Source organism: Pseudorasbora parva, chromosome 9 (assembly GCF_024679245.1).
Source record: "Pseudorasbora parva isolate DD20220531a chromosome 9, ASM2467924v1, whole genome shotgun sequence".
Taxonomy (NCBI): domain Eukaryota; kingdom Metazoa; phylum Chordata; class Actinopteri; order Cypriniformes; family Gobionidae; genus Pseudorasbora; species Pseudorasbora parva.
The window spans coordinates 19,330,724-19,355,539 of record NC_090180.1 but is presented as its reverse complement, the minus strand read 5'-3'; the positions used below and the strand labels follow the sequence as shown (position 1 = coordinate 19,355,539).

Below are 24,816 nucleotides of genomic sequence, written 5' to 3'. Positions count from 1 at the left end.
AGTAAGTGCTGTATTTATCATGAAAATTAGATACACATGGGGACATTGGGAATTGTGATATGTGGTGGTTCAAAATGCTGTAAAATGTTTCAACATTATTTTATTTTTTCAATTTACGCTTAGAGTTCAAATGGTTTTATTTTTTACTGTTTTAAAAGTGATATTGTTATACATTTTAAGGCAGTATCATGATCTTTACTGTGGAGTGGGGACTCAAAAGGCACCGAATCCCAGAATGACCCAATTCCTCGCAATTTCGAGTTTATATATTTTATATAGATGTTTATAGATGAAAAGTCACAATTATCTCTTTAATTAGTTTTGTTCCGTGGCGGAAATAAGCTTTCAAAACTAAACCTGATATAGCACAAATTTAGAATTAAAAAAAAAACCTCTGTATTTCTTTTCGATACAGGAGCGTTTGGCGCCACCTGTAGGTTAAATACGGCACATGTTAGCGTCGTTGCTATGAAACGAATGTTGAAAACACAACGATAAACCACGGCGTTTGTAAACGTCTGGTAATCTTGTCGAGCCGTTTGTGTTTTGCACCTGAACGTCTCTGAAACAGAGCAAAATGTCTAACGCTCTGTTTTTAGCTGAAGTTGGTTGGGACGCGGGTTTCGCTCTACCTGTAGCTAATGCAGAGAATAAAGCATTAGAAGAGGAGGTGAGTGTGAAGTTTGACTACTTCCAATTGACATTAGCTGAATAACTAACGTTATCTGTTTTTTAGGAGGGGTGTGTATGTGTGTGTGTATATACCTAAATGTAATTTTCTCCATTTTTCTCTTCTCTACAGCTTCAAAGGAAGCAAAAGGAGCAATTAAATCTTGAGAACAAACTGAATAAATACAAAGATGTTATAAATGCTTTGACTGAACATCTCAAAAATCTGAAACAAGAGCTTTCTCACACTCAGGTATGAGGTAACTGTTACTGTAATTGTATTTGCTTGTTTTGAACAGTAAGACTGGATGTGTAATGTTTGAGTGGGATTTTTTGCATGTGTCCAGGCTTTGTGCAAAGCCAGAGAGAAGGAGACTGAATCCGAGGAGCATTTCAGAGCGCTGGCAGAGCGAGAGACAGGCCGCTTGAAGCAGGAGATCACTGAGCTGGAGAATCAGCTGAAAACACTGAATGAGAAGAAGAATGCACAAGAGGTTGCACAGCTGACTCACACCCTTCATCCATGTCATGTGACCTGTGCTCATGCATAAACAGTGTCAAAGCAATATAAAGAAACCATCTTTCATTGGTGTCTCACAAACTACAAATGTATACAAACATACGCACACTATACAGTTCAATAGTCTGGGGTCAGTAAAACAAAGTAATACTGATATCCAGCAAGCACCCATTAAATTCTTCAAACGTGACAGACTATTTAAAACAAAAGTATGTTCTTTTGAACTTCCTGTTCATCAGTGTTAAAGAAAAATGTATCACTTTTTTCCACTAAAATATTAACTGTTTTCAACATTGATGATAAGAAATGTTTCGTGAGCAGTCAATCAGCATATGAAAATGTTTTCTAAATCTAAAGGATCATGTGACTGAAGACTGGAGTAATGATGCTGAGTCAGCTTTAACATTACAGCTATTAAATACATTTTAAATATATTAAAAAGAAAACGATTATTACTGTTTATACTGTATCGCTCAAATAAATGCATATTTGTCAAAAACTGAACGTTGCATTTTATTACAAAGGAACATAATCATAATGTAATTCTTTCAATCACGTGTACAGAACAGCATCTTTAAAGCCACTCAGAAGCTTGAGGATCTGAAGAGTCAGCTGAACTGGGATCAGCAGACCCTGGAGGCCTGGCTGCAGGAATCAGCGCACAAGGATGAAGACACCATGGCCATCATCAAGTACGCCAAGCAAGATGAGAGCAGGATTCGAGTGAGTTTGTAGTAACAGCGGCAGGATCGGCTGTTTGAGTTGTAAGCCTGTAAGCCTGGCTAACAAAGTGACCTTAAGCCTGTAAGGTCACTTTGTAAGCCTGATGGAAAACAATACTTGGGTTGTCATGAGAAAAATGTAAATGTTGGCTTGCACAAGTGTCACTGATATATTCACTTCAATCATTTGTTTAATAACATTTTCAAGAGTTGAATCTGCATTTGCAACACTCAACTGTTAAACCAAAAACAGTGAGACTTAAAAGTTACACAAAGTGCCTGGGTGAATCTCACAAGTACTACCGCAGTTGACTGACGTTTGAGAACCTGCAAAGGTCCATGGGCCGGTGGCACCAGCAGTGCGTAAGTTACAACTTAGCCTAGTTTTGACGTAAATGGGCACTAAGTTACAACTTACTCACTACTAAATATTTTTGTGTTGCACCATTAAACGTAGTTAAAGCCTAAATGTACGTATAAACCATACTGTAAAAAAATATGGACGTTGTGTCTGTAATGTCACCCATAGGATTCCAATAAGGAATATTGGGATCCGCCGGGATAACAGAAAATGGACAAATAGCAATGACTAAAAGACAGCGGATAAATGGCTATCCACCTGTCACTCAAAAGTAACCACGTAAACGAATGAGTTATACAAAAAAAACACCCCGCTCACAGTTGTCATGAAGGGCAAAATTAGCAGTATAGACCAAAACTACAATTTCTACCTGGGTGTAAACTGGTTGGGAATTTTAACATGGGGCTCAATAAGATTCTGCTCCCTTCTTGGACCTGTCCCTAGTGGCCAGTCGATGAATTTCAGTTTAAATCACTTCTGTATTGCCGCTTCAACAGAAACTGGGGAAGGTTGTCGCATGGAATAAACTTAAAATATTTACACATGCCTCTGATCAGAAATAATGGTTGGAATATAGCAGACAGACTGACCTGCATTATATAAGCTCTTGTTTTGCATGGCAGGCTTCAATTCTTGTACGTATATGATAAAGCTGACATTTACACTCGCTTAGATTTTAAAAGAGAAAACATTATGTCAAGTCACCTTTATTTATATAGCGCTTTTTACAATGCCAATTGTGTCAAAGCAGCCTCACAGTGTTAACAGGAAAATAATGCAACTGAATTTGATTCGCCTGTACAGCTGCTCTGGAGAAATCAGTGATGTTATCCAGCGAATTTCATTTATCATATTGTGTCAATGTGGGCAGATCAGTAATATAGTTGAAATTTAGGTGTCCCCAACTGAGCAAGCCAAAAGCCAAAGGCGACAGTGGCAAGGAACCAAATCTCCTTCAGAGCCAGAATAGAGAAAAAAGCCTTGGGAGAAACCAGGCTCAGTCGGGGTCCCAGTTCTCTCCTGGCCAACTAACAAACAGTGTATGATTATTATTCTGGCAACCTTACAGTTCAGAAGTCATATTAGAGCAATAGATATTCGTAAGATTATTTGAAAGATTGGAGTTGTTATGTCGGAGACGGGTTTAATGAGGATGTCGCGTCGATGCGGCATTTACAGGGGGGAGATTAATTGACAAGCTCTCTGCAGACACTTCAGGGGTGCGTTGGTCATGTCCAGGCGCAGGTCCACCATGTGGTCTGGATATGGCCCGGATCCGACCGACTGCAGTAAACCTCGGGATAAACAGAGAGACTAACATTAACGTAGATGACATTCTTCTTATAATGTAACGAGTGCATCAGGTGGTATGGGAAGTGTTTCCGGTTCCAGCTGACCTAGTTAATGCCATTTAAAGGGTTATTTCTCCAAAAACTGAAATTGATGTGATTAATGACTCACCCTAATGTTGTTCCACACCCGTAAGACCTCATCTTCGAAACACAGTTTAAGATATTTTATATTTAGTCCGAGAGTGTATCAAAGTGTATGCACACTATACTGTCCATGTCCCGAAAGGGAATACAAACATCATCAAAGTAGTCCATATGTGACATCAGTTAGTTAAATAGAATCTCTTGAAGCATCGAAAATACATTTTGGTCCAAAAATAACCAAAACTACGACTTTATTCAGCATTGTCTTCTCTTCCGCGTTTGTTTTCAAACCTCAAATAAAGATTCAAACGGTCATGAATCAGCGGATTGATTCATGATTCGGATCGCCAATGTCACGTGATGTCAGCAGTTTGACAGTTTGACACGCGATCACGCGACAGTTTGACAACTAACCCTTTAACTAATTTGAATAATATTAATTTATGTTGTATGTATATGCCATAGTAAAGAGTATGGCAACATAACTGCCATGCCTGGGCTGCGATAATATCTGCTGTCTTTTGATTCAGGAGCTGACAATGAACATCGAGAAGTTGACTCTTGAAGCCAACCAGAAGAGAAAGAGCTTGAACAGTGAAATCACTGAGTCAGTTACAGCACAGGTGATGGATGTTTTTCTGTTTCCCTCACATTTCTCAGTTGTCAGAGGACATTTTAAGACATCATAAGCATTGAGCTTGCCATCATTCTAAGGCTTTGGTCTTAGCAAATGCACTTGTATTTTGGGATCCAGATTGCTTTGGACAAGACAGCCGAGAGCTTTCGTCAGGCTCACATTGAGAGGCAAGAGATGATCAACCAGTGGGAGAACACCATTGAGCAAATGAAGAAAAGAGACCAGGAGATACAGCAGTGTGCCATGGTAACCTGAAGATGGCACACTTTTAATACTTATAAGACTTCTTTAAATTCACAGGGTTTCTGTAGATGCAGACATACATTGCAATTTTTGTAAATAAAATAACTATCTACGTATATATCTATCATATAATTTGAATTGTAATTCTTTGATTAGAAATCTCTAATTTTCTAGTTGCAAGCAGAGGTGAACCAAGTGATAAGAGAGAAGAATGATTTGATCAAGGAGAGGAAGGTCTTCATGGAGCGTGAGATCGAGAACAATAAAGAGCTGGAGAGGAATATAGGCACAGCTGAACGTCAGGCGCTTCGACTCAGACAGCAGCTTCAGGAAGAGGAGAGGAACCACAGGCGTCTGCAGGATGAGGTGAGTTCACAGCGGCTTCCCAACATTGGGGTGACTCATGTTTCTTCACATCTCTATTCTCAAGCCTGTGACCCAGAGACGGATCAGTCCACCATGATGAAAGGTGCATCAATTGTTACAATCCACTGTTAAGTGACAAGGATCTAGTGCAGTGGTTCTCAACATAGGTGCCAAGGCCATCAACAAACTTCCATGGGGGCTTTACTGTTTTAGAACTTAAAAGTGTCATGAACTGCCATTTTGTATTTTTTATACTGTTCTCTGAGGTCAACTTAGGATTTTCACATGGTTTTTACACTCAAAAACATCATAATGAGTAAGTATGGGTGTGCCACACTGAAGACTCTGGAGTAAACGCCCACGGCTAGGATTGGATAAGATTTGCATATTTAAAGAACTTCAGCTCCCCTGTAAGTTTATGAGGGAGGGATTGTTTTGAAAGTGGAGAAATGGCAACCTGAATCACCTACAAAACATCTTTATCAAACAAACACAGTTATTTATCTCTCATCCACCCACGATTGGAATGTTATTTTTGCATTACTTGGACCGCTCGATCGGTGGATATACCCGTAAACCGTACACACAGACATAGCCCCGGGTTCTGAGATGCTGTTGCCAGACGCTGGGTGCTGAGTTCTCTCGTTTCCTGAGCCTGGTGTCTATAAAAGCTTTTCTTTAACTAACAAGGAAAGTTTTTAGCTCTGAAACTTACATGATATTCTTATATCAGCATGACCTTTTATATATCAAAAGCTCAAGGGAAAGCTGATTTGCCAATTAATGACTCCTTTAAAATATTTAAAACAAACATTACAATAAGCTAAAACAGCAAGATATTTCATAGTATTTGCTTTTTTTTTTTTTTTCTTTTTTTTTTTAAGTATATTTAGGGGGGCTTTAAATATTTTTGTGAACAATGGATGCCCTTAAAGGATTATTTCACTTTAAAATGAAATTTTACCCTCAAGCCATCCTAGGTGTCTTTGACTTTCTTCTTTCTGATGAACACAGAGTTATATTAATAAATATCCTGACTCTTCCAAGCTTTATAATGGTAGTGACAGGGCCTGTGAGTTTGAAGCTCAAAAAAGTGCATACATCCATCATAAATGTACTCCACACAGCTCCGGTTTGAAGCGAATCGATGGGGTTTTGTAAGAAAAATATTAATATCTAAAACTTTTTAAAGTAAAATATCTAGCTCCGCCAGACCGCCTTCTGTATTCAACTTATGGAGAAAATGTAATGCCTCTTGCCATTAGTTGTTCTAGTTGTACGTCGCGTCCATTATACTTTTTTCCTATACTTTTTAAGTTGAATTGAGCAGGTGGTCTGGCGAAAGCTAGATATTTTACTTTATAAAGTTTTAAATATAGATATTTTTCTTACAAAGCACTGCTTCCATGGTATATCTTTGCAAGGGTAGTGATTTTTTCTTGTTCATCAAATGCAAATAAATACATGAATTTGGCTAAACTAATCAAATGTGGTGTTTTGCTCTCAGGTGGAGGTTCTGAAGGGAACTTTAGACCGAACAGCCACAGATATGGAGACCACCAGATCTCAGTTAACCAGCATGAAGAAGAACATTCAAGACAAAACAGCAAAGTAATGATTTCTCTTTTCTTAGACGACTGCTCAGTTTTATTGCGAATTCAAATGGCAAATAGCATTCACTGTAGTAAAATATACCGTTGTTTTGTTGCAGGGTTGAAGAGGTGAAGCTGCATAATGCTGCTCTGAAGGAGAAGCTGCTAGTGACAATGGAGGCGGTGCTGGATGGTGAAGAGCAAGCAGCACAGATGGAGCAACTGCGCAAAGAACAGGAACAGAGCATCAAAGTGAGTTTGACTCTTTTATCGCTTTTTGACTTCATAGCAATTCACTGCCAATATGGCAATCAGTCTCTTTTTTGTTTCGCTAGAGGGGGCTGGATGCCATATTGTCTCTCGGCAATTATCTTATTCTACAGTCTACAGAAGTATTATTTTAGTATTATTTATATTTTGTATTACATTTTTTTGTCATTTTTGTGCTTTTGTAATTTCTATAATTTTTAAAATATTTAGGTTTTATTTTATTTTTATTTTTTTTATTTACCGTAAATAATTTTAGTGTATCAGCTTAAACTTTGTTTAGTTTAAGTATTTCAGCCCATGTTTATATTTAATTTCACCTTTATTTTAATGAATACAACTGTTCTTTTAATAGTTTTAGTTGGCAGTAGTATCCCTCTTTAGGAGTTTTAAATTCCAGATATTAAAATAATGTACTATTTCTTCAGTAATTAAATAAAACAAAAACTAAAATTAATTTAGGCATTACAACATTATAATCAGTGTTGGGTGTAATTAGTTACTAAGTAATTAGTTACTGTAATTGAATTACTTTTCCCTTGATAAAATAAAGTAAGGGATTACTCTTATTTTTTCTGTAAATTATTTACAGTTACTTCTGATGTAATTGAACTAAATACTAAATATAATTATACATAATTCAATAGTGGACTTCACATCAACAGTTAATGTCTAACTTTAAAATGTATGTTTTTATGTATCCTTCACACATTTGTAATAATTTGGACAGTTAATAAGAATAATTTATGTAGTTTTATATTATGTATTTGAATGAATTAAAAGAGCCGTTTTATGTCTAACCTTGAATTGCTTAACTCGAGGTAAATATAGGATTTAGAAAGTAATTAAAAAGTAATTAGTAATAAGTAATTCAATACTTTTTGGAGGGAGTAATTTGTACAGTTATCTAATTACACTATTGAAGATGTAATTAGTAACTAGAAATTAATTACTTTTTTAGAGTAACTTACCCAACACTGATTATAATGCACAGTATGGAAAATGGATTTTCATTTAGAGAATTACTAAAGATTACATTTAACAGTGCTATTAAATTATTAATGTTTTTAAAATAACTTAAAATGAGTGTTAAATGTAAATGTAGCGGCAGCAAATCTAATTTGCCGCGAGTGTCGTCTAGCAACTCTCAATACACTTCTGAGCTGTAACCAAACTCTGGTTAGGCCAATCACATCGTGTATAGAGTCGGTGGGCGGGGCTTAACATAATGATGGCTGAGTGCTACTAGTAAACACAGAAGCTGGCGAACGGCGGTCTTTTGAATGAGCTTTGACCGCAACTTTGGAAGACTTGGAGTTAAACTTTTCTCTGAAAATATGCACGATTGGCTTCATCAATCTGTCTCCTCTCCACCAATAAGAGTGTGTGGTGGAAATTCTGCTGCAATATGGATGCCGTTGCATCATCCAGGTGGATTCTGCACAGTGGTGGTGGAGGAGATTCCCCCCTTATATGCAAAGTGCTTTGAGTGCCTAGAAAAGTGCTATATAAAATGTAACAAATTATTATTATTACCAATATTATTAAGCCTATTTGTGATTGTTAATGAAAGAAAGTTATTATAATGTGTCTGTATTTGGATTAATAAAGCATTCATGCATGTCTTTCGATGTGTGTTTAGGAGATCGATGCTCAACTACTCCGGCAGAGAGAACTCATGTTTAGGAAGAGTCAGGAGCTGCAAGGGCTGCGTGAAAAGGAGAAGAACATCACAGCTGAAATCTGCTCCACCCAGGCCGCTCTATCCAACCTGGAGAGCAGACTCAGCAAACTGGACCAGAACTTTCTCAAACAGCAGATGATCGTCTCCAACCAGGCAAGATAATCTGAGTCTCCGTCATAAAATAGTAATCATCTAGTTAAATTTGTCAGTGCACAAGCAGGATGGTTGTTTCTTAGAAGCCGACAGATTTTTTTGTTTGGTCTAGGACTTTCAGATCCAGATGCTGGAGAGGAAGGCTTTACACTTGCAGGGGAAGGTGAACACAGAGGAGAAGGAAGCTCTGGAGAAGAAGGCCTCTGATCTGGCTGAAGCTCTAGAGGAGAAGAAGAGGACGACTGCTACTCTCAACACACAACTAAAGAAACTCCAGGTGAGAGTTTGTGTCTTTGTTGTGAGATTGATTTCTTAGAGAACAGCTGTTTTCAGTAGGCACACAAGTCTAATTGACAGGTGACATATCAATAAATATCTAGTTCAGTCATGAAACTGTAGAGGTCCTATCTACCTACCTACCTACATACCTACCCTGCTTACATGAATATCATACATTTCACAAGATATTTTGACCAAAAAAAAAACATGTAACCAAATTCATGGAAGGGGGTTACTCATAGCCAGACTATATCAAGTATATGGTTATAGGTTATATTTTTAAGTTCTTTGGGGTCAGTATTGTAACCACCCAGAACCTTTTGCAACCACCCAGAACACCACCTAGAACACATAACACATCAAAGAACATACATGCACCTAGAACACACATCTCTAAACAATAATATAACATAAACAACCTCTAGACTTGCTACAGTATGTTTTTTTTTCAGTGACTGTTTTTATTTCAGTGACAAAAGTGACAGCAAAGACATTTATACTCTGCAAAAAAGCTCTTCTTACTTAGTATTTTTGTCTTGTTTCTAGTCTAAATATCTAAATATTCTTAAATCAAGATCCATTTACTAGATAAGTGAAAAAATTGCTTGTTTAAAGGAAAAACTCACTTCATTTTGATTTTTTTTCCCCAGAAAAAAAATAAAAAAAATCTTATGTCATTTTACCTATCTAGTAAATTAATCTTTTATTTAAGAATTTTTAGGTATTTGGACTGGAAACAAGAGAAAAGCCTAAACAAGAAGAGCATTTTTTGGCTGTGTAGTGTTACAAAAGATTTATATTTCAAATAAATGTTGTTGTTTTGAACAATAAGAAAATGCATCCTTGTTGAGCATAAGAGACTTATTCCAAAAACCTAAAATTCCAAAAATCTAACCAACCAAAAACATTTGAACGGTAGCATAGAAATTCTACAAAATTCTTTGATTTTGGGGTGGAACATGACCTGTTTTTGGACCTGTGCATGAATGTTTTAAAAAATATATATTTTATGCATACTCTCAGGATGATATCCGCTGCATTAGGAAAGACACAGAGAAGAGCGAAGCAGAGAAGAGAGATCTGACCTCCAAGATCCAGGAGCTGGAACTCTTCATCGACACCTCTGAGAAAGACCAGAAAAAACTCAGGCTCAAAAAACAGGTCACTAACTTGATTGTCCATCACTGATAAACCACAGAATTTCACTAAATTCAAATACTCAATGTTGATAAATATCCACACATTCTGTTTGTTTATTAAATATTTCTTATTTTACGCATTTAATGGAATTTCTATTCAACAATTTTCCCCCTACCATCAGCACTTGCTATCAGCACAACTGATCAAAATTTAAATGTATTATTGATCTATTTGGATGACTTAATCTATCAAAGAATTGTATAAAATATCAGCAGTAAACAATGGTAGAAAACATAACTCATTTTTTCTGTTGCACTCGTGTGGATGTTGTCTCCTTCCATTAGGACAGCATGGTGGATAAGGGTCTCCTGAAGATGGAGGTGCAGCGACTAAGAGGCCTGTTGTATGACAGAGCAGATGGAGTGCTGTCTCTGGAGAAGAGACGTCTGCAACTGCAAGCAGCCATGAAAGAGAGAGAAGAGGAGATACGTGTGCACCGAGAGATGCTCATTAAACAGGTCAAGCTCACCGAACAGGAGAGACAAGGGCTAAGGTAAACACTGCAAAAATGCCTTTCTTTTTTAGTATTTTTGTTTTGTTTCTAGTCCAGAATCTCACATTCTTAAATCAAGATGCTTTTGCTAGATAAGTAATATGACATTAGATATTTTTTCTTGTTTTCTGGAAAATATAATTAAAATAAAGTGAATTATTGCTTAAAACAGGCTAAATTATCTGCCAATGGGCTGAGGAAATTAATATTTTTGGGACAGAGACAAAATAATTTTTCTTACCCCACTGGCAGATAATTTAGCTTGTTTAGAGCAAAAACTCACTTCATTTTGATTTTATTTTCCAGAAAACAAGAAAAAATATCTTGTCTTTTTATTTATATAGTAAAAGCATCTTGAATAAAGATTTTTTAGATATTTAGACTGGAAACAAGACAAAAAGAGCATTTTTTTGCAGGGAAAGCCATTGGTAAATCTATATGATTTCATTATTTAGTGTGGCTTAGAAGATACATTTATACATATATAAATATTAAATTAAACAAATAATATGATAAGTTCATTATTAGTTTTAAAATTCAGATTGTGATTGTGTCATTTGTTTGCTACAAAAATTACTATGTTTAAGACAACAGAAGATAGATCTGCACTGATATACAGTATATGATTCAGCATTTTTCTGCACTCCGTCGGTTTTGACAAATGACCACAGTACTGCGGTGAATGAGAGAATGTTCAAAATCGACAAGATGAGGAAGAGGTATGAGATCCTAACTGTTTCCATGGCTGCACCAGAGGGAGAGGAGGATAAATCCCAGGCTTACTTCATCATAAAGGTAGTAACATACCACTAATTTTAATAACATTGATTATTTTCCAAGACTTTTCCAAAACAGTCTTTATCAGCAATCAGAAACATGTGATGTCATGCTAAATGAAGGATATTCCTCTTTTTGAAAAATAAAGGACACTCTTTAATGCTTTATTTTTATGTAGTGTTATTTCATAAAACAACCAGTACACTACCCTTTAAAAGTTAGGAGTCAATAAGATTTTAGATTTTTTTTTTTATAAAGGAATGTACACTACCAGTCAAAAGTTTGAGAACAGGAGTGCATCGAGTATAAAGGCCAAACGGACGAGGCACGTGCGCAGTCAGCAGAGGCTCATGCAGCGGAGTCAGACGAAAGTATAAACAAGGCCTAAGGTGGTAAAACAAGTTTGTGGTATTATCAGTCTTGGTGGGGACGACGGTCTTGCATAATTTGCAGACGACATTGGACTGACTACGGTCAGACTTATAATATCCAAAAAACTGCCATACTGGCAAGCTGACTTGTTTTCCTCCAAACTTGATACTGTTACAGTGCCTTGCGAAAGTATTCGGCCCCCTTGAACTTTGCGACCTTTTGCCACATTTCAGGCTTCAAACATAAAGATATAAAACTGTAATTTTTTGTGAAGAATCAACGACAAGTGGGACACATTCATTAAGTAGAAACGAAATTTATTGGATATTTCAAACTTTTTTAATAAATCAAAAACTGAAAAATTGGGCGTGCAAAATTATTCGGCCCCCTTAAGTTAATACTTTGTAGCGCACCTTTTGCTGCGATAAGATACAGCTGTAAGTCGCTTGGGGTATGTCTCTATCAGTTTTGCACATCGAGAGACTGAAATTTTTGCCAATTTCTCCTTGCAGAACAGCTCAAGCTCAGTGAGGTTGGATGGAGAGCGTTTGTGAACAGCAGTTTTCTGTTCTTTCCACAGATTCCTGATTGGATTCAGGTCTGGACTTTGACTTGGCCATTCTAACACCTGGATATGTTTATTTTTGAACCATTCCATTGTAGATTTTGCTTTATGTTTTGGATCATTGTCTTGTTGGAAGACAAATCTCCGTCCCAGTCTCAGGTCTTTTGCAGACTCCATCAGGTTTTCTTCCAGAATGGTCCAGTATTTGGCTCCATCCATCTTCCCATCAATTTTAACCATCTTCCCTGTTCCTGCTGAAGAAAAGCAGGCCCAAACCGTGATGCTGCCACCACCATGTTTGACAGTGGGGATGGTGTGTTCAGGGTGATGAGCTGGGTTGCTTTTACCTTTTTTAACCTTTTGCATTGTTGCCAAAAAGTTCAATTTTGGTTTCATCTGACCAGAGCACCTTCTTCCACATGTTTGTTGTGTCTCCCAGCTGGCTTGTGGCAAACTTTAAACGACACTTTTTATGGGTATCTTTAAGAAATGGCTTTCTTCTTGCCACTCTTCCATAAAGGCCAGAATTGTGCAGTATACGACTGATTGTTGTCCTATGGACAGAGTCTCCCACCTCAGCTGTAGATCTCTGCAGCTCATCCAGAGTGATCATGGGCCTCTTGGCTGCATCTCTGATCAGTCTTCTCCTTGTATGAGCTGAAAGTTTAGAGGGACGGCCAGGTCTTGGTAGATTTGCAGTGGTCTGATACTCCTTCCATTTCAATATTATCGCTTGCATATTGCTCTTTGGGATGTTTAAAGCTTGGGAAATCTTTTTGTATCCAAATCCGGCTTAAAACTTCTCCACAACAGTATCTCGGACCTGCCTGGTGTGTTACTTGTTCTTTATGATGCTCTCTGCGCTTTAAACGGCCCTCTGAGACTATCACAGTGCAGGTGCATTTATACGGAGACTTGATTACACACAGGTGGATTCTATTTATCATCATTAGTCATTTAGGTCAACATTGGATCATTCAGAGATCCTCACTGAACTTCTGGAGAGAGTTTGCTGCACTGAAAGTAAAGGGGCCGAATAATTTTGCACGCCTAATTTTTCAGTTTTTGATTTGTTAAAAAAGTTTGAAATATCCAATAAATTTCATTCCACTTCATGATTGTGTCCCACTTGTTGTTGATTCTTCACAAAAAAATACAGTTTTATATCTTTATGTTTGAAGCCTGAAATGTGGCAAAAGGTCGCAAAGTTCAAGGGGGGCGAATACTTTCGCAAGACACTGTACATGATTGGCTGTTAGCGTGTCACTCCGAGAGTGATGGTGTGTTCAAATCATGTCGTATAAATCGTATATTCACGAGTTGAACGCACATAACGCCACTACTAAGTCATAAATACCAGGTTCAGGATTTTCTTTAAGCCCCGATCTGTACGAGTTGGAGGCGTGTCAGTGAGAAACATGGCAGAATCAATTGATGCAACGGCTGTAGTTGAATATAACAGGTTTTTAGCAGTGACACTGTCAGGCTTTGTCATTTACAAAAAAGTAAGCAAGCATTGTAATATAACAATTAGTCTAATATATATAATGATACAGTTTACAGTGGCTTTAAAAACTTAAAAGATTAAAAACTGATGCACATTCTTTGTTCTTAATTTTCTATAAGCAGAGTTAACAAACTTTGCTGTATATTCATGAAATTCATTCAAATAAGGTACACCGTCATCTTACTCCGAACAAAGAGACTTGAACGCACGAGATGTTGTAAACACAACTTCTCATCTCATAAATACAAAAATCCCAGGAGGCCTCGAACGCATGATGAGTGCCTTTGTTCATGCAACAAAACTTGCTTTGCAACCTCTGTTTGTATTTTTTCGTCTAAAAATATTATCGATATTATCGGTATATTGTTGATTAAATAAATGCAGCTTTGGTGATATTTCTTTCAAAAGTACAGCTTGGGTACATACAATGCTTACATTCAAAGCATTCCTAACTCCAGACTAAGTTTCTGTGAAGCAGAATTACAGATTCCAGAAATTACAACTCCATATATGTCACAATATCTAATAAATTCTGGACTTTTTCCGAAAGGCAGCTCAAGAGAAAGAAGAACTCCAGCGTCAGGGAGATGATTTGGATGCCAAAATCCGCAAGACTGAGAAAGAGATCCACGCTTTGGAGAACACCCTGCAAGTTGTCAACAACTGCAATACAACCTACCGCAAAGGCCTGACCAAAGTCACGGAATCCAGTGAGTATTTGTATATTAAATTCATAGTTTATTCCAAAACAAGTGTTTCTGAGTCAAACTCAAACACTTAACTCATTGCCAGCTTTTTAAAACATTCTTCATCACTAATGTCACCACATTCCCAGAATGCATTGTTATGCGGTTCTAATTTTAAAGTGGCCTGTTTGTTTGGTTTCCTGAAGTATGAAGATAACAGCTGTAACTATGCACAAGCATCACTGACATTAATGTACAGTGGTACCCCTGCAAAATTGTTGGTACCCCTGGTAACTATGATAAAATATGGCTGTAAAAAAATGTATCTGCATTATTTATCCTTTTGATCTTTTATTATTTTTTTTTTGCAAAAATCCAACCTTTCATTGAAGTTAAATAATTGAAAAAAGGAGTTAAATCACATTATACAATAAATACTTTTCTCCAAAACATGTTGGCCAAAATTGTTTGTACAGCTAGAATTTTTTATTTATATTTACATTAATATTTACATTTTTTTAGCACAACAGGGTGACAAGGAACATGAAATTGTCCAGCTATGATGTCTTGTTTCACAGGAGTATAAATATAAGGAAGCACAAAAGTCAAATTCCCTTAATCATTATTACAATAAGTAAAACCACAGAATATAGTTCTGATGTGCAGCAAAAGTTTTTTGAGCATCATAAAATAGAAAGTGGCTGTATTTTCAATAGCTAAAGCATTGAATATTCCCATTTCCACCATCAGGGCAATAATTAATAAGCTCCAATCAACTAAAGATGTTACAAATCGGCCTGAAAGAGGAAATGTGTGTATTTTGTCCTAATGCATGGTGTGGAGGAACGTTTGAGTGCACAAAGATTCTCCAAGGATCACAGATGGAGAATCGCAGAGATTAGTTGAGTCTTAGGGTCAGAAAGCCTAAAAAAAATTCTAATAACCCCTTCATCACCACCAAAATCCTCCTCGCTCATCTGGAAACAAACTCCAGCATATTCAGTTACATATACACAACTGGAACTTCAAAAGGGACCTGGTTTTGTGGTCAGATGAAACTACAAAAAGAGCTTTTTGGGAGCAAATCTACCAGATTTATTTCACAGGGTTTAGTGCAAACAGGGATAAAAAGTACACCATGCCCACAGCTAAAATACCACTGGATCGTTAATTTTGTGGGCCTATTTTTTATTTATTTGTTTTTTGCTGGAGGTCCTGGACATCTTGTTCAGAGACAGGGTATCATGGATTCTAGCAAAAACCAAAAGATAAAATGGAGAGAGATTCAATAATGAGGAACGGTCTCTGATCTTTTGTCAGGTGTTCTCCAAACTCATCAGGCATTATAGAAGTAGACTCAGAGCTTGGGAAAAGGGAAAGGTTGGGAAAAGGAGGTTGCAAAAAGTATTTAATAAAAGGGTGCCAACAATTGTGGCCAACATATTTTGGAGAAAAGCATTTATTTCATAATGTGATTTTGATTTACCCCCCATTTTCAATTCTTTTACTTTAATTAAAGGTTAGAATTTTTTTAATAAAACATAAAATGGATAAACAATGCAGATTTATTTTTTACAGTCATATTTGATCATATTTACCAGGGGTACCAACAATTTTGGCCACCATTGTATGTTACTTATGTACATGTTATCAGATTAAATATATTAATTTTGAGCCATACCTACATACCTTGATACTGTACAGATTTCATCTGGCATGTAAACAATATCTGGAATGTTGCAGGGTTTATATTGTAATCGAACAGGATTTTGTTATGATCTGAGTAGTGCACCATCTCGCTGTAGGTCCCGCACACCAGGAGAAACTTAAGCTGGAGGAGCAGAGACGAGCAGCCGAGGACAAATACAAATTTAAGAAACGGCAAATCCGAGAACTGCAGGAGGATGTTGAAGTAAATAAATGTGCTGCCGTAAACATTTGTCCAGACAATGCAAACAAAAACTAAATGAATATAAATATATAATAAATATAAATATATAATCTCTCATGATACAGAAATGTTATTCCTAACATTAGTCTTTATTCTATTAGCTATCATGAACTGACAATGAACATGTTTTATTTAAAAAATATATTGTTTTGTTTTTATTATAATTGGGTCATTCTTGTTGTTATTTTGGTGGATTTTGATCTTAATAGGTCTAGAAAATCAACTGGTCAAGCTCAAGTAAAACCTAATAAAACCTAATAATCCTAACCAAATATTTCACGTGGTATAGGACATTTGTCATTTTTTGCAATGCAATGTGTAACAGGGTGGCCATATTAAGTTTACAAAGCCCATTACTAGCTAGGAAAGAACAACATGCTGGCAGAAGAATAATAATAATTAATAATTTGAATAGATTAATAAAATATAAATATTAAATAGATTGATAAAATATGTTAATTGGGTTCATTGTTAGTTCATGATGCCTAATTAATTAATATTAACATTTAAACTGTATATTGTAGTGACTCACACTTTCTTTTACACTGTTCATGGTTCTCTGTACTTACATAAATAATTACAAACTAATTCTTATTAACTACATGTACTTGCCCTGCTGAATAATACTGGTTTAGTGCTTGCCTAGTCTAGCTATGGAGCAGCATAGTCATGCTGTTCTCAAGCAAAAACTGAGCTGCTGTCCTGGTCCAGCACCAGTAACCATGATCCCATGTTGATATCAGCATGCTGGTGACCAGCAACGTTAGATTTTCCTGCAGGTTGGCGTGTCATTATTTACTGAAGCTATAGTTACACATAGTTCTTGTTATAGTAATTAATCACAGTGATGTGTAATAATATGTGTATTGTGTAACACAAACCTTGTGAAAAGGGTTTCTGTGAAGTTTTACCAGAACTGAAAATACGGAGTGTTTGTATATCCTATAATTCAAATGTGTACATTCACTTTAATATTTATGTCACTAGGTAACAAAGAGTTATAAACAATGTTTGAAAAACATAATTTACAACAGGCCAAGTTTCTGTTAACCTGCTCTGTAAAAAGTGAAAACATTAATTAGCTATGTCAACTTGATTCAGTAATGTTAAATAAAATGTGTATTTTTTTACATTTCAGAGCATGTCCGGGACATTGGAGGGTCTTCTTCAAGAGGAAGCCGTTCACAATGAGAGCATTGAGAGGACCCAAGCTCAAGTGATCTCTCTCAACAAAGACATCCTCTCTCAGGAGGAGAAACTCAATAGAGCCGTCAAACAGGTCCGGCATACGCCCTCACATTACTCTACAATTATCCAGCTTTATCTTTTGAGATTCATCTTACATTACAGAATGACTTTTCTTTAGCAATTAAGTTTATAATAGTCAAGTCACCTTTAGCATTTACAATACAGAATGCTTCAGATCAGCTTCAATGGAAGCTTCAAAGGCAAGGTTTCATTATAAAAATTTACTCCATACAGTGTGACAACTAAAGGCTGATTTATACTTCTGTGTCGGACTAACGTCGTATCCTCTACGCCGCAAGTTACGTGTCGGTTTTTATTTAGACTTGTTGTACTTTTTGTTGTCCATGTCAATTTGCAATTACACATGCAGACCGCAAGTAGGCTGTGTTCACGGGCATGTGGATGGTGTAACCTACAGTATCAAGACAAAAGCAGAAGAAGTAGTAGCTTGTTTTGCAGATTGTCGGAGTAACAGCAGCTGTGATGGAGGGAAATAGATAGTGACTTTTCTTGCAGCTTGAAATGTTGTATCACATACAAATTAAGCATCTCTAGTTGATTTGGTAGAGTTAAATAAAAGGCAATGTGGCGCTGGAATGGGTTTTTGAAGTCATGCAGAGTGCTCGGGCCAATGTTTTCAGTATTGGTGGCTCACGCACAGACAAGCGCTTCAATCGATTGCTGTTGCGGAGACTTTTGCGGAAACAGCACACAGCAGTTAATTTGTTCAGTAAAGTGGCTTGTGAGTCCTGACCGTCCTGACAGAACACAGACTGACTGAATGACACTTTAAGCAGAACATCTCAAATGGAGATTGCTAAAATGCAGCCTACTTTTTTTATTGGTGTTTTTAGATCATCCGCGCACGAGAGAGAGCTTGCGTGCATATGGTTGCCAGATTATACATGTTTAGGTAAAACACTTTATAGTATATGTGTTCTTTTCACAGAAAAGCTCTGATTGGGGGATTTTAAATTACTGAAATTTGGCAACCGCAAGCAAGAACGCTCTTCCTTCCCCTCAGACAAAACCAAAACCAGTAATTTTAGACGCGTCTTTTTCCGTCAACAATATTGCATGTTTATATAACGTTAGTCACAATGTAGGCTACGCAGTGACTGTGATGTACTCTGAAATACAAGCATGCAAAAACATCATACTTAAAGGTGGGTGAAACACTCCCTCATGTCAATCTTGAGTACCTATAGATTGAACAGGAGAAGCAACAACAGCATTACGTCCGTTCTGTGGTATGTACTGTATTTAGTGGCCTGTCAACATTTGTGTGGGTTTACTCGCAGTTTATGAGGACATGATTCGGTTTATGGACTAATGTATGCGACTAAACCTTAGCAGTAACAAGCAAAACAGTTTTGCACGTCAGACTAGTGTAACGTTATACATAGAACAACAATTAGCTGACAATAAAAACCGTTAGCGCATTTGAATGATGAAGCATGCTTTGTGAGAACGCTAGGTTTATGTTTGGGTGGTTTTCCAATAAACAAACTGACACCTATAGTTGTCAGCTAAACAAATGTATTTAAACACACACCATAGATCGCATGCTCCATTGATAAATTAACTAACGTTATACACGATCGTGTTGTTTACTTATGTTTACTTATGCGACGATAGCCAACAAAGATATTTGAAGCAGTTTTACTCACCGCCTATTTCCAAAGCACGACCGCGAGCCTTTATCGTTTGGACCGCTCCGTCAAAAACACACTTCTTTGGTAACTGTTGATTCCGTGATGTCCTGTTACAGCAGTGACCGTGGAGATCCACTTTTGCAACACGACTGAAGCGTATGTTGTGACGCTTCCCGTCATTTCTGCGCTCAAATCGGTTCAAATGCAGCGCTGCCTTCCCGGAATGCTGTGCTGAAGCGTTGAAGTCGCTTGATGTCACCCATAGGAATAAAGTGGAGCGCGGTGGGACAGACTTGTTGCACGAACGAGTGGATCTGCTGCACCTGAGAGCAGTGTTTATGGGCAGTGTGCATCTAGTCACGCGCGCGCACCCTTTCGAGAGAAGAGGCCGTACCGCCCATACAAGGACATTCCGCTCTGTCGACGTCAAGCGGACCCATACTCGAAAAAAACTCTCTGAAACTTGTGAGAAACCGGAAGGAGTATTTTTGACACAGAAATACTCTATCAAACGTCCAACTTAGTTTTTGAAATTTTGTCTGTGTTTAGGAAGGGAATCCAAGTCTTTAACAGTGTAAAAAGCTCAGTATGCATGAAACAGCATTTCACCTCAACCCCCCCCCCCCCCCCCCCCCCCTCCTTAATTTCTCAAAAATATAAATATATATTTTTACAAAATGAATAGCCTTGTCAAATGACTATCGTTTTAACCTATATGGTGGAAAAGGTGATGTTTGTTAGAAGGATCGAGTGAACGATCTGTAAGCAACGTATCTACGGTTGTATTTTGTAATACAAAATAATATTACCCATTGTCATTAGACACACTATTTAGTTGTGTATGGTACTTGGTGTTTCCTATTGTTACTGTACTAGCATCTTGCGTCATCTAGACAATGCGGTCTCTCTAAGAAACTTTCAGTTTAATCAGAAACTGCTTGCAGGAATACAGTTTTTATGGTAATTGCCACTTTCTTCAGTTTAAGACGCTGAGCGAAGCTTGCTTGAAATGGGCTGAGCAAACGAAGGATTTTGAATTAAATTATTGTGGTATCCGATTATAAACATCAACCATGACTGTTGACATTTTTTATCTGTGAGAAGGGTAGAAAAATCCTCATGTCTCCTGCACAGCCGGGAGCATGACGTGTGTCCATGAGAGCTGCTGTTTTCGCTATCCTGGTGTGACACATGTTTACCTGCAGTCCAGATGATTTGCCTCCGTCAGTTCAGCCTGACAATGAACATGTTTGGACATATGCAAATGTTGGGGGCGTGCATATAAATGATCCCCAGTGATTGCGTCACGGATGGCGTTATGTTGAGAAACACTTATTTTTCTGTGTTTTTTTTTCATGCACAAGATTTACATAAGAAGTAGGAGGCAATGGTGTTTGAGACTCACAGTATGCGATGCCCATGTACTGAACTCTTATTATTTCACTATGGCAAGGTTAATTCAATATTTCATTCTAGGGCACTTTTAAAAGAAAATGAATTGCGTACAGCCATTCATAACGGTGCGCAGCAAAACAAGTGTTTTCAAAGAATTCCTTTGGAAGTTGAGCTTCCATAGGAATGAGCTGAAATCTCTTGCTTTGCTTCAAGCCACTGGACACGCACCATTATGAATGGCCATGCATATTATACTTTTGCTTTAGAACTAGCACTAGTTCAGCGGCGGCAGTTGCTTGAATAGTAGGTGTTATTCTTAATGAAAAACACAACAACAAAACAGTACAATGACAAAGTCACTTAAATAGGTTCTTTTACATTTCACTTTAAAACCAAATCTTCTGCCATTATCTTGTTATTCAGCTACTCACTCTTGTGATAAATTAAATCCTACTCCTGCTGCTGGTCTGTGCTTCGACTCTCGTTCAGCTCACGCTGCATTTTGCAGACATGTTCAGCTTTTAATTGTAGTGTCAGTTCTTTAACTGAACGAAATTATTTGTATTAGTATAAAAAATCTAAGCAATTCTTGTCACATTTTACAAATGAGGCCTACATCTTTTCTGTAGGGCACAGCTGATTGGTTCCTGTTGCATCAGCAGCACAATGAGCTCGCTATTCAACTTTCAAATACTTGATCGGTGTTTGTTATAGCAGTTTGCTGCACACTTTCAGAATCCCTCCACCTTCCCCAGCTCCACCTGCATAGAGCTGTATAGAAATTCCTATATGTTATATTGTACAGCAGCAGCATGTCTTATTTGCTCACAACAGCGTGTTGTGTGTGTATTTTCAGTAGCAAGTACCGTACTTGCTCTGCAGCAGAAGAAGAGTAGATCTATTAACATATTAACGTAATTTGACCAAACATATTAACATTGTCATATTCACTACCATGTCAAATGCTATAAGATTTATGTAAATATGGCTAGTAATGACCTATTATACCCATATTATTGTGATTATCCAATATAAGACAGATTTTCCATCTAAAAAGCTCCTGATCTCGTCCTTTTCTTGTCTTACAGTGTGCCAAATATACCAGGGAAATTCGGTCTGCAAAGAACACCAAAGAGAAGACATTTGAGGAACGTGACATTGAGCTACGAGAACTCAGAGACTTAAATAAAAGCCTTAATAAGATGCTCCTGGAAGCCATGGAGGAGAATCCTGATCTGGCATCTACATTACAGATACGTTTTATGCAGGTACAGGTTGACTGTAAAAATTATCCACCATAATCTTTAAGAAACATGTAGTCATTGAAAATATTGAAAAAAGTGATTCAAAGTGGCAGTAAGTTCAAGCAAGGATAGGTTAATTGCACTTGTCAAATAATTTGACATATACATTTCTGAAATTATTGTGATAAGTTAAAAGCAAATACACTACCGTTCAAATGGAGTCAGCCATTTTTTTAAAGAATGATAATGGTTTCGAAGCTGCACAACTATTTTCAACATCGATAATAATAAGAAATGTTTCTTTAAATTAATATATTAATAATTTCTGATGGATTTTTTAAATAAACAACCTTTTCCATATATTAATACAAAACATGTATTTTAAATTGTAATATTGTAATTGTAATGGTAATAATTGCAATTGTAATAATTGTCAAAATATTAAAGTTTTTACTGTATATTTGATCAAATAAAGGCAGCCTTTCAGAAACATTTAATAAATGTTACCAACCCCAGACATTGGAACGGTAGTGTATTTTCACATTTTTACCGTGTCAATTATCAGAGGAATTCTTGTGTGATTATTTTAGCCATCATCACTTGCTTTGTTGCATATAAATGAAGCTACTAATGAACTGTAATGGTTATGTTCCTCATTGCAGGCTGGTCTGTCGCTGCCCTCTCCTGCTTCCACTCCATCCAGCCGTCTGAGCTCAAAGATCAACTCAGCCCGCAGTTCTGCTTCATTCCATCGGTATTCACATAATCATGCTTTCAACCATGAGCTATTGCCATTTATATTCCCAAAAGTACGTCTGCTGCTTTTTGATGCCAGTCAAGTGTGACTGTTTAAACCAGACAAATATGCATGACATGTGGAAAGTCCTGATTGTTATCTTATGTTCCCTACATACGCATCAGCAGATCCTCAAATCCATCGGCCAGCAGCAGTGCTAGAAGCCAATCTGTCCAGTCCCCCCCAGTGAAGACGGTGGATCTGGGATTGGGTCTCTCGGTCACGTCCCCGCAGGGATCTCTGCCGCCCAGCGCCTGCAGCAGCAGCAGGAGCAGCAAGTGCAAGAGCCCATAGACAGGTCCAGAGCTCAATCTGTGGAACAGTGTGTGCCTACCAACCAGGAAGCAATTGTTTTTATTATACCACCGTTCTTGTTATTCCAGTTTTATCTCAATGTTTAATTTATTAATTTCAATATTATCTTTAAAATGACTTTGGTTGTTTAATTTTAACCCTTTCCATTGTGTTAATTGTGTCCATTGAGTGTTTTAATTTCCTAGAAATGTGTTATTACTTAAGACTTTACTGTAAACATAGTTTGATTATATACTACCTGTCAAAGGTTTGAAATGATTAAGACTTTTTAATGTTTTTAAAAGAAATCTGTTATGTTCACCAAGGATGCATTTATTTGAAACTTATAAAAAATATACAGTAAAAACGGCATTATTATGAAATATAATTAAAATTTTAAAGAACTGTTTTCTAAATGACATTTATAGCTGTGATGCTGCTTTGCATCACTGGAATAAATTGCATTCATATTACTATTTGTACTGTCATTTTTATTAAATGTGGCCTTTGTGAGCATAAGAATAACTTTTAAAAACATTAAAAATCATTACAAACATTTGACCGAGACCGTTTTTCACTGAACAGCTTTCTTTAGAATTACAACCCCAGGTCTTCATTTCATTTCAGTAAAATTGTGTTATGTGGCAGCATAACAATAAAATAACCTAAAAATCCCTACGTTCATCAAATTTTTTGGCCCATGATAAATCAAAAGTATCAAGTGAAAAAAGAGAGTAACTTCTGTTTATAACCCATTGTTTGTACTGCGATGGGTGTGTTCAGTCTCTGTATATATGGAAACCCATGAGACACACCCTCATACAACCTAAAAACCTGAAGAGTCAGTGACCGTATCCCTACGCACTCCTCCAAAAGGATCATTTGCAAAAGCAAGGAGAAAATGTTCCACATCATCCTGTTTGTTGGATTTCTGGGTTTTTCTGTGGGACAGACGAGCACTGCTGGTGAGTGATTAATCAAACTCTTACTGCTAATCAAATTGACTAAAAAAAATGAAAAAGTAATCATACATTGAAGTCAAGGATGAACATTTAGCTGGCAACGCCTTTACCCTTTCAACAGGCTTACTTGTTCAGTTTATGAAAGAGTGTTTTTATGATAAATTAAATATTGACCTTTTCATTTCACTCAAAAACCTTTTCGGTTAACGTTGGTTATTGTGTAACTCACAGATGGTCCTACAACCACAGACATGAGAACAGAAACAACATCAGAAATCTGGACTGCGCCATCAACACAGCAGCCTGGTATGACATATTTTGCTAGTTGGTATAACAAAACAAATCAATTTTAATCAGCCTACATTGTGGCAGTCGACTTAGCTGTGGATTTCCAAACTTAGCTGTGGATTTCCAAACAACCAAACTTGACATTTCTGTCATTCACTCACCCACATATTGTTGCAGTCCTGTATGACTGTGGAAAACAAAAGAAATTAATAAAAATGAATAACCGTTTAATGAAAGTCAATGCGATCCTAAACAATAGTAGACTGAATTTGAAACAAAGTCATACAGATTTGGAATGACATGAGATTGAGTAAATGATGATAAACTTTTGGAGATTAGTAGTTTTAATATAAGATGTCAATTTTCTCATAGGCCCTTCAGTAATTACTGGCTTGAGGTTAGCTGTCAGGTCTGTGGTGGATCTGTCCAGTAACCCTAATTCAGTAGAGATGGA

The 24,816-nt window shown here is 37.0% G+C and overlaps 1 protein-coding gene across 1 annotated transcript; it reads left to right on the top strand.

The window, feature by feature from the left end:
• The first annotated feature begins 383 nt into the window (after nucleotides 1-383).
• Nucleotides 384-23,279, top strand: ccdc39 (coiled-coil domain 39 molecular ruler complex subunit). Its single transcript, XM_067453168.1, has 20 exons — nucleotides 384-670; nucleotides 803-922; nucleotides 1,017-1,163; nucleotides 1,754-1,912; nucleotides 4,239-4,331; nucleotides 4,463-4,591; nucleotides 4,763-4,954; nucleotides 6,462-6,565; nucleotides 6,666-6,798; nucleotides 8,456-8,650; nucleotides 8,763-8,927; nucleotides 9,953-10,090; nucleotides 10,414-10,622; nucleotides 11,294-11,417; nucleotides 14,394-14,553; nucleotides 16,335-16,441; nucleotides 17,619-17,759; nucleotides 21,867-22,046; nucleotides 22,685-22,776; nucleotides 22,947-23,279. The coding sequence occupies exons 1-20, from the start codon at nucleotides 578-580 to the stop codon at nucleotides 23,110-23,112; spliced, it is 2,847 nt and encodes a 948-aa protein (XP_067309269.1). The 5' UTR covers nucleotides 384-577; the 3' UTR covers nucleotides 23,113-23,279.
• The last annotated feature ends 1,537 nt before the right edge of the window (nucleotides 23,280-24,816 follow it).

What these genes read in the sequence shown, in the direction of transcription:
- ccdc39 (XM_067453168.1), top strand. Translation starts at nt 578, where the DNA reads ATGTCTAACGCTCTGTTTTTAGCTGAAGTTGGTTGGGACGCGGGTTTC. An exon ending in GACCAAAGTCACGGAATCCA is followed by an intron (nt 14,554 to 16,334) that starts GTGAGTATTTGT and finishes ATCTCGCTGTAG; the next exon opens with GTCCCGCACACCAGGAGAAA. An exon ending in AACTGCAGGAGGATGTTGAA is followed by an intron (nt 16,442 to 17,618) that starts GTAAATAAATGT and finishes TTTACATTTCAG; the next exon opens with AGCATGTCCGGGACATTGGA.